The sequence below is a fragment of the Leucopleurus acutus genome (genome assembly GCF_964270905.1).
Source record: "Leucopleurus acutus genome assembly, chromosome: 8".
Lineage (NCBI taxonomy): Eukaryota > Metazoa > Chordata > Mammalia > Artiodactyla > Delphinidae > Leucopleurus > Leucopleurus acutus.
Window position 1 is genome coordinate 58,411,365 of NC_139151.1, and position 14,645 is coordinate 58,426,009.

Below are 14,645 nucleotides of genomic sequence, written 5' to 3' on the forward strand. Positions count from 1 at the left end.
ACCTCTGTTATTTTAGACCATCTCTTCCAGATCACAGTAGATTCAGAGATGGCCACAAGACCCAATTCAGGCTAATGTGCAACAGTTTGAATAAAAGTTCATGCCAGGACTTTTATTCATACTGTTGGAGGAAGAGAGGCTCTCTTGGCTAGACTTGAACCAAGGAGGGCATTAGTCTAGAGCTGCGGAATATCACTGCAACCTCTGAGCCAGCCCAGTGGCTGTAAAGATGGAAACAAAGCAAAGTCTAAGTGATAATATTTGAGTCCCTGGACCAAGCAGTTTCTGGACTTCTCAGGTATGTGGCCCAATATTTTCCCTTCTTGGGATTAAATCAGTTTGAGCATGGGGGTTCCTGTTACTTGCAGCCTCAAAAGGCCTGAAGTAAGATGGTTGTTTCCTTCCCTGGCCACCTTTGTCTCTATGAGTCTAACTCATTGATTCAACTCTAGAAGGATGGGAACCTACTGGGAAAGACCTCACCCAACACCACAGGGCTCTCAGAAAGCAGGCAGGGCATAACCTGGATCATCCATCAGCTCAGATGACAGAGATTCTGATGCAGCCTCTCCTCTCAAGCCCTCAGGAACAGCCAACTTCAACCTGCCAGCTTATGGGTGGGGAAAGCAAGATACAGAAATGTTAAGTGACTTGCCCTAAATTGCTCAGCTAACATTGCTGCCACCAATTCTACCTGACCTCAGAATCCACACTTTTCTCACTATACCAGAGAAGGCACTAGTAGGTGCTGAGTCATAGAGGTGTTCCAGGGAAACAGGGCCCCCCGGGGGAACAAACAAAGCCAGAGTCAGGGCTAGAGCCAACCACACCTTTATTAGTCTCTGCAATAGGGCAACTGGAGCCCCTATCTACAAGGGAACTTTAGCAGGCTACTCTGGCTACTGGGCAGGGATGTTAGCATTTCTACTAGTGATTGGGACAGGATGGGGGAGGAGACTAGAAGGGGACCAAATGGGGAGACTGCGGGGCCACCTGCAGGGAGGCACATGTGGGGCCTTCAGGACTGAGACAAAGGTGGACCAGGTCCCAGAGGTGAACACTGCCATCTCCCCAAGAGTGAAGGAAGAGACAAAGCCTGAGATGCTGATAGCTACAGCTATGGATAGGGGGCCAAGCTTTTGGGGGACAGAAATGCATTTCTTGATGGAGGCACCAACCTAGGGCGAGTCACAAAGAGAGCTCACCTGCCCCCCAGGAAGAGGACCCCAGGTTCAGCTCAATTGCTGCCCCAGGCACCTTGACATGGAAAACAGGTGCTTTCTGAACACTGAAGGAACAAAGGATCCAGAAATCTGGTAGCTGGGAAGGATGAGGCTAAACTCAGGGAGTGTTTTGGGTTTGGGAATTAAAACAGGCAATATATTCATTATGGTGCAATCATGAAACTTCCCTCCAAAAAGCTCACACCTCCCCCTTAGCCAGCAACCTCCTTAGCCTGAAGGGCCATCTTGATCTGGCCCCTGCCCACACCCCAGCCCAAATGAACTCCCATTCAATTCTTCGGATGTGCCGTTATGTTCACGGCTCTGCACTCTTGCCGACAACTTTACTCCTAGCCTACCTTCCTCACTTTTTGCCGTCATACTGTCAAAAGACTGATAACTCCACCTTGTAAAGTGTTTGTTTACTCCAGTCTGCCGCACCAAGCTTGGAGCTGCCAGGGGAAAGAACCTGATTCCTGTGTCTCCAGTGCCTGGGCAACTTGAAGACCCATGAGTTGCATTTTCTGTGTCCTGGCGTGTTTGGGGGAAACATATGTGTCTATAACGGATTTCTGGGGTGTCTAGCAGTAGATAAAAGAAATTTGAGCTATGTTTGTGCCTGGGATGATAGCTTCTGATGTGCAGGGTGAGGGTGGGGAGTGGGAGGAACGATCCGAGCCCAGAAGGGGCTAATGGAAACTAAGGGGCCAAGTGGGACAGGGTTTGGATGGTGGAGGGTGGGACCAAGCAGGAAAGGGGTCTTTCTGGTCCAGGGCTCAGAACCAGCAGGGCGACCACATGAGCGAGCCGAGTGCTGCACCTGTGGCGGCTCCCGCAAGCATGCTCATGGCCAGGGGGGCGCCCGCGCTGTAGCAAGGATCCTCCCGGACCACTACGTGCGTCACGCCGGGGCCTGCGGAGAGAGAGCCCGTGAGGACCAGGGACTTAAGAGGAGGGAGCAAAGAGATCATCCGCCTCCTTCTGCTAGACTCCAGCCCAAACCAAGATAAGGCGCTGAGCCCACTCTCCTGCTCCCCAGTCGGAGAAACTGAGGGCTTGATGCGGGAAGGACGCGCGCTCTGTTCCCACGGCTTCTATGCCCTGGATCTGCTACGGACGTTCTGGGACCGTGGGGCTAGGATGGACTGGCGAGGAAACCCCGGGGTCTCTAAGAAACTCCAGACTGCACCTGATGATGGATGGGCCTTCCTAACCGCCAGACCCTGGAGTGAGAGGAGGTAGCCTTTCCCGAATTAGCCACCAGGGGTCGCTACCAGCTCAAGAATGGGTATTGCTGAGCAGCCAGCGAATAGGGGCCGGCCTAGAGAAGAGGTCAGCTCTGGAGTGGGGAGGGGCTCTGGTTCAAGAACCGTTCTGAGTCATGGGATGGGGAGGGGGCCTTGCGGAGGGTCCCACCTGGGAAAATCCATGGTCACTAAAAGGGTGGGGCCTGGCCCCTACTGATAGACCAGGGGCGGGAATTGAGGCAGGGGGAGGGGTGGGCCGGAGACTTACCATAGGTCGGTCCATAGTAGCTGCGGACATATGTGGCGTCGTGACCGTTGGGGGGCACCACCCCATAGTAGTTCTGGTATGGGCTGTAGATGCGCACCTGGGGAGCCCTGCCTGGTCAGCTGCCGGAGAGCTGGGCCCGGCTTTTGTCCCCTCCCCCCCACACCTGGTTCAGGCCCTTCTGGGCCCACAGAGCCACCACACCAAGTTTACAAATGGGTCCCCAGATACCAGCAAGCTCCTGAAGAAAGACCCTACCTCCCCACAAGGCCCTTGTCCTCTAATACTTCAGCCCCTCCATCCAGCTCCCAGCGATGCCATTTTCCTGCCCTGGCTTCCTACCTAGCACTCCCCTGATCAAAAATTCTCCATGGCTCCCTACTTCCTTTGATAGATAGTCTAATATTTGGTAGCAGCTCTCCAGTGATGACACTTGGAGAAACCCAATGGACTTCTCTACTCTCCTGGTTATGGAGAGGGGGGCCTGGGCTTTGGCCAGGAAATAAAAGGGGGTTGTGGAGGAAGGAAGGGAAAGGAAAGGTAGAGGTGGGAAGTAACTAAAGTATTATTAAGCATCCACCATGTTCCAGGTCCTAAGGGAGATGCTGACATGTGTTATTTCCTCTCATCCTTACAGCAGGCATTATTCACTCTACCACACAGCTGGGGATGGAGGCTCAGAGAAGAATGGTCAGTGTTCTCTCTGGGAGGGAGGAATAGACTGTCCGCCCTCTCCACTCCCCCATTAGATTTTTACCAACCCCTCAAAGCCTAATTCAAAAGTCACCCACTCCAGGAAGCCCTTCTGGCCTCAGAAAGAATCCTTTCTTCCTGAGTTCTCTGTGGACTATGCTTGTGCCTCTTGTTCCTAGCCTTCCTCCTGGCCTTTCCTGCCTGCACCCTGAATGTGAGCTGCCTATTGGCAAGGGCTTTGATTCATTTGTGTTGCCAGCAGGGCCTAGGGAATAGCAAGGACTAATAAATATATGCTGAATTAAATGGAAGCTCTTAATCCAAGACCCTCATTTTATCCATGGGGAACAGACTTGGAACAGACTTCTTAGCCCCCTTGCACCTTATATCTCTAACTGAGCTTAACACCTAAATGGTCCAGGTGGTCCCTTAAAAGTCCAGGTGTCCAAACTTAAACCATCTCAAAGTAATTTCATCATCCTTCGATCCCCCCAAACCTGCTCTTCTGTGAATGCTTTCCTCTAAACACCACCACCATGTACTCAAACCAAGACATCAGGTTGGCACCGCTGTCTTCACACACATCTTCCACATCATATTAGCCACCAGATCTCATGATTTTATCTTCTGAATATGCTCTTCTGTCCATCCTCTTGCCCAGTGCCAAGAGAATAAGCCATTGGTTTATTGGAAATTGTGGGCGACCTTGAAAACACTTTTCAGAGGAGTGGTTGGAGGAAGAAGCCAGACTATGGAGGACTGAAGAATGGTTGAGAGAGGAGGGATGGAATCAGCATGTCATGACATCTCTTTTAAGAAGTCTGGCTGTAAAGGGGAGTCCTCCAACCACACCTGTGATTTCAGGTATCCATGCCATTTCCCTTTGAAAGGGATTCCTTTCTCATCTTTTTAAATTCAACTACCTAACCTGTCTTTTAGACTCAACTCACATATCACTCTCCCTGAACCTCAGGTTCTGTTAGGGTCCCATCTGGGCACCCACGGCCCTTAGACTTCCATCATCACAGCACCAACCACTCTATGGTGTCATTGTTGTATCCCTGTGAGGTGTCTCCTCCATCAGACTTGAAGAAAACACCTCCTGCCCCCAACAAGGGCAGGGACTGGGTCTAATCAGGCCTGACTGGAACATGGTAGGTGCCTAATGTATTGAATTTATCTCAAGTGAGTCAAATACAGGGTCAGACTGGAACTAAGGTCACCCAACTCTAAGTCCAGTTTCAAGTTAGGTACAATGACCAGACCCAGAGCAATGCAAGAGGCTCAGACAAACAATGCTCAGTCTCAAGTGACTTCCCTTACTGTGCTCCTTCCCCAAGGGTGATCCAATAGGGCTTTCTGGTAGGGGTGACCAAGATCTGAGCTCTAAGCCTAGAGGGGCTAGAGAGATCTAAGCACTCAGAGCCCCAGTTTTACTGGTAGGGAAGTTGAGGTCCAGAGCCTACATCTGCCCTGCACTGTAAGCCGGTGGGCCTGTCCAGGCCCTGGAGAAAGTAGAGAGCACCATCTCATGTCTCTGTGGGGCACCTGTTTCTACCCTCCAGGCCTAAGAGGCCCAGAGGCAAGCTCATGTGGGTCACCTGGCAACGGGGCAGGGGATTCCCCAGAGACCTCACAGAATCTAAGGGTTTGATCCAGATCCTCTCCCTCTCCAGGCCCAGCCCCTTTTGTAGGTGGGGACAGGGTCAGTCAATCAGGAGGTCACATGCAAATGGACCCCTCACCTCAGAAAAGCTCAAGTTTATAGCTTTTAAATTCAACTTTTAGGCATCCCGACTTTAAACAAACTTTTATCCTAGTTTGGGTATGGGGGATGCCTCAGAATGCTGGGCTGGGAATCCCAGCCCTGCCACTGATGAATTAAGTGACCCCGGTCATGTTATGTAACCTCTCAGAGCTTTAGTTTTCTCATCTGTAAATGAGGACAGTCTTTCCTACACTGCCCACTCCCAGGGCACAGTGAGAATCCAGCAGAACCATGTCTATGCATCTAGGTGGTCCTAGCACTTCTGGGCTCAGTGGTTCTGCACATCAGAATCGTCAGGAGAAATTTTTTAAACCATAGATTTCCAAGGCCCCACCCAGAACTACAAAATTAGAGCATCCAGAAGTAGGATCTGAACATCTGAATTGTTCTTAAGTCCATAAGCGATTCTAATGCACAGCCACATTGAGCACCACTGTGCTAGAAAAGGAGTTCACAGCTGACCACAGGTACTCTAACCCAAGCCCCCTACTGTGCCCACCCCAGGTCAGGCTGAGTGCTGGAGACAGAGAGGGGATTCATCCCCAAATCCTGCTTTCCAGAAACACTGGGGGGGGGGGGGGGTGTGTGGCAGGGAGATAGACACGGACTAAATTATAATGCGCAGTAGTGAGGCCACAACAGAGGTTTTTTTACTCCTTCCTTCCTCTCTTTATTCATTCACTCATTTGCCCATTCAGTGACTACTGCTTGAGGCCTACTTGTACCCCACCCTCATGCACCAGGAATAGGAGGGTCAAAATAGACTGTCCCCGGGCTTCCCTGGTGGCGCAGTGGTTGAGAGTCCGCCTGCCAATGCAGGGGACACGGGTTCGTGCCCCAGTCCGGGAAGATCCCACATGCCGGGGAGCGGCTGGGCCCGTGAGCCATGGCCGCTAAGCCTGCGCGTCCGGAGCCTGTGCTCCGCAATGGGAGACGCCACAACAGTGAGAGGCCCGCGTACCGCAAAAAAAAAAAAAAAAATAGACTGTTCCCATCACTGAGCACTCATTGTGCACCCGCTGTATACCCAGCACTGTGCCAGGTTCCACAGGGGCAGAGCTGACCTAACCTGATCCTTGCCTTGAAGGAAGTTCCAGGTCTCCTGGGAGAATAGAGACAAAAATAAAGGAACTAGAAATCAGGCAGAATGAAGACAGGACTAAGCACTAACGCAGTGGGTTGTGGGAGGGAGCAACAATGTGTGGAGGTCTGGGAAGTCCTCCCTGAGGAGGTGGCAGCCTTTGAGGTGCATCTTAGAGGATAAGCATCATTTTGTCAGGAAATTAAGGGTCTTTGCAGCAGATAGAGCAGTACATGCAAAGGCTGGAGAGACAGAAAAGGTCGGGCATAGCTGGGAGCAGTTGGAGCGCAGGGGATGAGGGGGATGAGGTGGGCAAGTCTGGCCCAGGCCAGATTCCGAAGGCCTTGAAAGCAGGGCTGTGGTTGGTGTCCTATGAATGATGGGGAGCCATGGAATGTTTGTGAGCAGGGAAGGGATGTGACTGGGCCCACTGCTGGAGGCACATCCTGGTGCCAGAATGGAGGCCGGGAGGGCTGAGCCAGCACTTACCCAGATCCGCCTCTCAACATTACAGGGGCTCCACGAGCGGGTCACACACCTGACCTTGGGGCAAACCCGGCGGCTCCTGGGAGGGACGGTGGCTCCAGCTGGGGCCTGCTTAAGCCACAGAAACCCAAGAAGGGGAGGGAGGCGGGTGTCAGAGGCCCTCTACATCTGGAGAGACTCGGAGCTCTTCACAGGCCCTAGCAGAGCCCTCTGCCAGCTGGGCAAGGGAAGGGGGTATCCTCTTCTTCCCCAGCCCATGGTAATGGTGGGAAGCTCAGAAGGGGTGGTGATTTTGCTGAAGTTACACAGAGAAGACGGATCAGTAGTGTCTCTCCAGAATTAGCCCACCTTTGCCTGTTTCAGGCTGCTGAGGCCTCCAGTCTCCAGGGAGGACAGTACAGCTCTGATCTGCCTGCCCACCCACCTGCACCCAGCACTGGCCCCACAGCCTTGCCCCTGACTGTGCCCCCGGCCCTGTGTCAGGGGCTCCTCCTGGAGCCTCCACCCAGAGTGGGGTATAAACCTGCAGGATGTGGAGGGACAAAGCACAGGGCACTACAGGACAGACAGACACAGGCATGAACACTAAGAGATGGGCAGACACTAGTACAAAGACACAGAGGTACAAACACACCCAGTTCGAGCAAGCCTAGGGACCAGAGGGATGCGCGCGTGTGTGTGCACGTGTGTGCGTGTGTGCATATGTGTGTGTAGAGCCGTGGGAGGTGGAGTGGAGGTTCAGAGTAGAAAGATTTAGGAAGCAGAGCAGCAGGAAGGTGGATAGGCAGAGAAGACACAAGGCAGCTTCCTAGAGTCACAGAGTACAGAACGGTCAGCCCTCACCTTCCTCCTGCCCCTCTTGGGTGGGACTGGTCTGCCCTGCATAAGTGGGTTTGGAGCTCAGAGCCAGGTCCCTCCACCCTGATGACCACTGCCCCAGCCTCCACCCAGAAGCCTGAGTCTGCTCCAAAGCCTGACCACAGCCCCCTGCTTAATGCCCTCTATTGCTCCCCACAACCCTCGGGATAAAGTTCAGTTCCTTCACCTGGACTTCAAGGCCGTTTGTGACATGGCTCCTCAGAGGTCTTGTCTCCTATTTCATTCCCTCCACACCTTACCCTCCAGCCAGGCCAGACTCCTGGCCTTTAGACACACATGTGTGCATATACACACTTGCACGTACCACTTCCCCACCTCTGCTCATGTAGCTCCTGCTGCAGTTAGTGCCCTTCCCTCAGAGTCTCACTGACCTAGGTTCCAGTGCAGGCTCTTCCACTGACTTAAGACGATGAGACTTTGGACGAGTCAATTCCCCTCTGAACCTCAGCTCCCCAGCTATAAAATGGGACTAAAGATGCCAACCCCTACCCCTTCTTATTGAAGATTAAATGATACAACCAATGCCGGGTGGTCAAGCACAACGCCTGGCCCTCAGCAGGTGAACGCCTGAGGGAGTTTCTAAATGCATCCCAGTCTTCCCTGCTACTTCCCAGCGGACTTTTTTTTTCTAGATGAGAAGGAGCTCCACCGCGCCACAGGTAGAAGGAGCAAGCACAGAATCTGGGGTCAGGCAGATGGGGGTTGAGGCCAAGCTTGGCCACCCGAGCTCCTCAAAACCACGCCTTTGGGCAGCTCCTCAAAACCATACCTCCATCAATCACTAAGTTCTGTTGATTCTACCTCTTAAGTGTGTCTTATCCTCATCAGCTTGTCTCTGCCAGCAAGGCCTTAGTCCAGACCCACAGGCGGTCACCTGCACACTGTCCCAGCCTTCTAACAGGTCTCCGGGCATCCACTCTTACCCTCTACAATCCATTCCCTACCTACCAGCCAGACTATCTTTTTAAAACTACAAGTCTGATCTGATCTGCTCATGCCGTTCCTCTGCTTAAAAACTTTCAGTGACTTCCCAGTATTCTTAGCTGAAACCACTATCCTTAACAGAGCTTTTAATGCCTGGCTTTGCTAACCCTCCTTCCCCCACGGCTCTCTCTCTCCCTGAGATCCAGCCACCCCAGCCTTCCTTCTGTTCTTCAACTTGCCAGCATCATAACCCCTCTCAGGGCCTTTGCACCTGCAGTTCCCTCTGCCTGGAAAGCTCTTCCCTTCACCCCACACCAGCCCTTTCACCCAGTTGATTTCTGTTATCCTTCAGGTCTCATCTTAAGCCTTGTCTGGACTCCCACCTGGATCAGGCCATCAAGGTGGATGCACATTGAATGCACTGCAATGGAATCACTAACTCTGTAATTTGTGACTTCACGTCTAGCTCCCCATTAGGCTGAGTCCAGGAAGGCAGGGCCCACATCTCCTTAGCTACCCTCTGATCCCTGGTCCTTGGCACAGTGCCTGGCACATAGTAGGAACTCAGTAAATATTTGTTGTGTGGATGAATAAAACTCAATCTTATCATCTGCAGAGAGAGAACAATAATCCCAACCTCACAGGACGGTTGAGGGGAGTAGCTGGTACTGTAACTATATCACACCTGACACATAATACTTGCTGGATAAAAGATAGTTCCTTTCCCCCTGCTCACATGCCACCCCCTTCAACAAGCCTTCTTGGAGGCCTCTCTCTCCCTCTTCCAAGCACCAGTTGGATGTCTTCTGTCCTTTTCCACTCGGGACTCAGTCACTCACATATATGGAAATTGAGAACTGCTGGCTGGCAGAGACCGAATCTGAGTCACCCATGATTCCATGGCAGGTAGGGGTGGGGAGGAGACAGGGAGGGAAGGGGGCTCACCGGGGTGGAGTTCGCCTCCAGCAGTGCCGTCTTCCATGCTCTGCAATGCAAACCCACCAGACCATGAGGAGGGAGTTCAGGAGAAAGGAGATTGGGCCCCACATTTTAGACTTTCCTCCCCAACCCAGCCTCTAGCCCTAGTCTCTTGTGAAGGGGGAGATCCTCTTGACTCCCTCGGGTAGACAAAGGTGACCCCCTCTGCTGCTCCAGTCACAGACAAGCCCTCAGTTGAGCTGCAGCCTCCTAATGCATTCTTAGTCCATCGTCTCTTTCCCTCTAGAAATTCCGGTTCCCCCATCTGGACAAAAGACAGCTGGGCTTGGGTGGTCCCTTAGGAGTTCAGATTCTGACATGCCTAGGCTGCTGGTTCTCTGGCTGCAACCCACCTCCACATCCCAAACCTACAAACTCAGTTCCCCAATGCTCTGACCCCAGAGCCCCGGGAACACCCAGTGGACACCGGACAATTGAGCCTTTGTTGGTTGCCATGGCACCTGGCTGGGGTGGACAAGGCGGCTCTGTGCTTTGTCTACCCCGAGCTCAGCCTCCCCGACTCCCACACATCCCATCTCTTTCACTCTCCTGTAGCACAAAGGCCAACTGACCCTCCGCCAGAGAGTGGGAAGGGCAAGAATGTGAGTGAGGAAGACACGCCCCATCTCTCAGTGTGGATCTGCATCTCACATGGGGGCCCCCCCGCCGCGGGCTGCCTCTGTTAGGCAGGGTAGGGTCTATCCCTCAGATCAGAGTACCCCCTGCCCCAGGCCATCTTCTAGGAAGGGAGTGAGAAGGAGGGCCTCTGAGGATGCCATGGGGCTGTCTGTTCCTTTGTATCACCCCCAAGCGAGGGCTCACCTCAGAGGCTGCTAGATGCCCAACTCTGAGTGACCAGGGACCACACACCTGAGGTAGGTATGCACACCCCTCCCCCAACAGTCCTGAATTCATCCCTAACCATATCAGTTTCCTGGATACCATACCAATCACCATGAGCCATTCAAATCCACTCTGCCCAGACTCCACTGAGACTACCACGCTCACTGGTCTTTGTCCCCTTTTCCTACCTTTAGGGAACTAGAGGCCCAATGAGGAGGAGGCGTCTGGTCATATTCCTCAAGATCCCACCCCATCCTCTCCTGGGAACCACTCACATGGCATCATCCTGGGTCTCTGCACACAGGTACAGGCGGCCACCCTCTCGTAGGTTCACGATCAGCAGGCCATCTCGGCTTCTGCCCTCTGGGGGCTGCACATCTAAAGGCAGACACACATATACGGGGTTTCCACAGGGCACAGGCCCCAGGTTTCCCCAGTAAACCAGAAACAAGAATAGGAATTGACTTCTCTGAGTCCTTTTTATTGGCCACTGCCAACATCATCTGATCCCACACACTTTCCTTGGGATTCTGCTCAACTCTTCAGACCCTTCCACCTTTCCACATTGCCTGCTTCTCTAGTTAGGTATATCTGTCTCCCAGTTTCCCTGTATAATTATGGCCTGAGCCTTGATCAAGGAGATTTGCTGTGTGACTTTGGGCCAGTCACTTAATTTCTCTGAGCCTCCTTATTTCATTTCATCTTTTTCCATTCCTAGCACGGGAGAGGGCAAGAACTGTGTCTGACTCACCTCTGTGAACCCAGCATAGGGCCCAGGTCCAGCACAGAGTAGGAATTCAATAAAGAACTGATTTCTTACTTCACACCCACATGAATTGGGGGTGATAGAGGCCCAGAAGCAATGTCTATGGAAGGCCTCTGAAAGCCGCAAAGAGCCTTCCACCTGAGAAGAGCAGGTGTTCTCAGGCAGACACAGTGTGGGGGCCGTGGCCATAGACACAGTGCCAGAGAGAAAGGGGCTCTGCTTACCGTGGCACTCTTGGCCTATCTTTATGTCTCGGACGTTGAAGCGGATGAGCACGCGGTCCTCCTCATCCTGTGCAGTCTCATCTTGGTAGTAGCCCAGGGTTCCATCCAGCCACAGGGCAAACCAATTCCGCTTCCAGCGGCGGAGGATGGAGCCTGTGCGATATTCCAGACCCACCAGGCAGGCTGATCACAGAGCCTGCTGGGGGGCAGGAGCCCTGGGTGGGTTCCCAGAGTCCCCTTACCCCCGGCCCCCAGTGTTATAACCACCCCGTCCTTGCCCGTCTACTCCCTGAAATGATGGCAGGGCCTCTGTCTTGCTCACCCATTGCCTCCCACTGGGCCTAACACATAGTCAGGGCTCCATAAATGTGCTGAATGGTAAATGAATGATCAGATTCTTTCCTTGGGGGAAGCTGGAAATCTTTTTTTTTTTTTTTTTTGAAGTGTCACAAGACATGGAGCACCTCCACAAATTTAAATTCATGTCCAATTGAACATTTGTTTCTATATGTACAGTTTGTCAGAGAAAAAGCGTTAAGTTGTTTTTGTATGAATGCAGAATATGATTTATGCAAGAATTAACAAAACAACTAGTCATCAAATGCTTGCCTTAAGGAAACCCTTAGTTTCCATTGCATCCATTCTGCTGAGGGGTGTACAATTATTGCTTATAATTGTGAGCATACTTGAAAAAAAAGGCCAAGCCCCAGGTGACAGTCATTTGTGTAGTGTCTGCCTCTTCCACCAAATGGGGAGCAGAGGGATTGGCCATAGCTCACCTCACCTGTCCCGGCACCCAGCAGGACCTGGACTCAGTGTTTGCTGAACTGAATGAAGTGAGTACGGGTCATAGGGTGTGGGGAACTCCTAGCCGGGGACAGCTCTGATTCAGATCATGACTCTGGTCAGAGGTGGGTCTGAGCCCTAGCTTTAGACATTTTGTGGCTGGAAAACTTTACAGAAAAGGGTAAAGACATAAGAGATCTTCCTAGAGCTTTACAAATTCCAAAGCACAGAGGCATTTTTCATTTTGTTCTGCACCTTGTTCTGTGGCCAGCCCTGGGTATGCGTGCTGTGGACACACAGAGAACTAAACCCAGTCCCTGCAGTTGAGGTGCTCACAGTCTGGAGCCAGTGTGAGGTGGGGGAGTGGTGAGGCCCACAGGTAAAGATGGTTATATATTTATCAGGGCTATAACATGTATGAGGCACTGGGAACGAAGAAGGGGGCCACGAACCCAGCTTGGTGCTACAGCAGGGGCTGGGGTGGTGAGGAGAGAAAAGGCAGAGAAGGCTCCTCACAGAAGGGGACATCTGAGCTGGGTTTTGAAGAATAAGTAGTTTACCAAGCAGTCAGGAATGTGAAGGACATTCTGGGCAGAGACAAGAGTATGGACAAAGGAGGGGAGGATAAAAAGGGCATGATTTCTTGGGAGAAGGGTTCACTGTGCAGGTCCAACAGGCCACTTCCCTCATCCCTGCCCCCGGACAAGGTGCAGGACAGATGAGGGCTTGGCCCAGGGTCACTCACTCTGTCTCCACAGCCAGCCGCCCCTCACCAGGGCCATTTCCTCAAAAGGACTTTCCAGGGCAGAGTCAGGCGGAACCTGTCAGAGGAGCCAAAGGACGCACGGGCCTCATCAGCTGCTCCACAGCAGCTCCTCAGAGAAAAGCCCCCACCCCTGTCGTCCCTGGGGGAGCCACCGAGGAAACGTTTAAAGGAGTGTGAGTAAACAAAGAGGGCAAGCCTGTCTGTCTCCTTCCCATTCTCTGCTCCAGGCACATAATCTGAGCACTGTGCTTGTAGGGTCAGCAGGGCAGCCACCCACTGCGCTGGGGTGGGGCTGGGGGTCAGAAGCCTGGATTCCAATCTCAGCCCCATAACCTTGACCAAGTCCCTTCTCCCTGGCCTCCACTTCCAGATCTGTAAAAGCATGTCCATCGGGCAGGTAGAGACTGAAGTGACGAACTCTTAAAATGTTAGAAACCCTGGAATTTTGAAACGCTGGCAGCAGAGAATATTAGAATCATGGCAATGAATGAGGGACTTTCATGATAAGAGAAGCCTCCCTCACATTTGAACCCCACCAGAGCCATTTACAAAGTGCCTAAAATAATAGTTCAACAGCAACTATGATTGATCGAGCACTATGTGCCAGGTATACTTCTCAAGTGCTTTCATCTAGTATCTCATTGAAGCCCCACAATAATCCTTGTTATTCCCAGGAAACTGGGGCCTGGAGAGGTCCAGGCACTTGCGCAGATTTGCTTGGTTATTAAGCAGTGGAGCCAGGATTCACACCCAGCAGTCCTGGCTTCTAACCATTATTCTGGTAGGAGCTTTTAAAACTCCCGATACACAGGTCATACCCAGTAATAATTAAATCAGAATATCTGGGGGCAGAGGTAAGCACTGATAGCCTTCCAAGATGCCCAGGTGATTCAGTGTACAGCAAAGTTTGGGCCCCACTGCAACTCTATTGAGTACTTTACTAGATGGGTAGGATCTTTCCTCCTATTTTACAGATGGACAAACTAAGCTATAGCATGTGACTTGTCCATGTGTGTGACAGAGCTTGGATTGGAATCCAGGTGCCCTCTGTTCTTGAGCGCGGCTTACTTTTGAGCTGGTGCCTTCGCCCCTCCCCCCACTAGCTCACACCTGTTGCTGCGCAGCAAGGGCTGGCTGGAACACCTGGGTTGGAAGGCCCGGGCTTGTCCCTGCTTCTCTTGCTGCTCCCTCCCATCTTCAGGCTCAGACACAGGTCAGATAAGACAGCCAGGTGCAAACTCCCTCTCCAACCCCCCTTGATGCACCCACCTGTCTACACCTGTTGCGACGTTGCTGCCAAAACGGCCGCTACTTGGTGCTGCGGCCTCCCAACCCGCTGCGCCTGCGCTTTGTGCGCCCCAGAGCGCCCGGGGCTGTTCACTCCCCAGGCTGCGCCCGGGGTCTAGCTGCCTCGGGGCCCCGCCCTCCGGTCCCGCCCCGCCACCGGGGAGGGGGCGGGGCGTGTAGAGATGTGCGACAGGAGGCCTTCTGGGACTTGTAGTCTGCAGGCCTAGATATGGGTAATTAATATACAGCCTCTCGTGGGTGGTAGCCCTGTGCCCAACCGGAGCACAGGTGAGAGGCCGCACCTGCGATTTTATTTTGCTATTAAGTCATTATTTTGTTCATTCATTTATCATGAAATACTTTTTTCCCAAGAATCTTGACCTCTAATTTTCTAGAAAAATGTAAATTACGAGGAGAAACCAGGCTCCT

The 14,645-nt window shown here is 52.5% G+C and overlaps 1 protein-coding gene across 1 annotated transcript; it reads right to left on the reverse strand.

Moving 5' to 3' along the window:
* Positions 1-881: 881 nt before the first annotated feature.
* PLEKHB1 (pleckstrin homology domain containing B1) lies at positions 882-14,289 on the reverse strand. The gene is made up of 7 exons (XM_082845405.1): positions 14,199-14,289; positions 12,909-12,984; positions 11,378-11,530; positions 10,663-10,765; positions 9,512-9,551; positions 2,739-2,835; positions 882-2,136 (listed from the first exon to the last, which is right to left on the reverse strand). The coding sequence occupies exons 2-7, from the start codon at positions 12,943-12,945 to the stop codon at positions 2,000-2,002; spliced, it is 567 nt and encodes a 188-aa protein (XP_082701531.1). The 5' UTR covers positions 12,946-12,984; positions 14,199-14,289; the 3' UTR covers positions 882-1,999.
* Between the last annotated feature and the right edge of the window lie 356 nt (positions 14,290-14,645).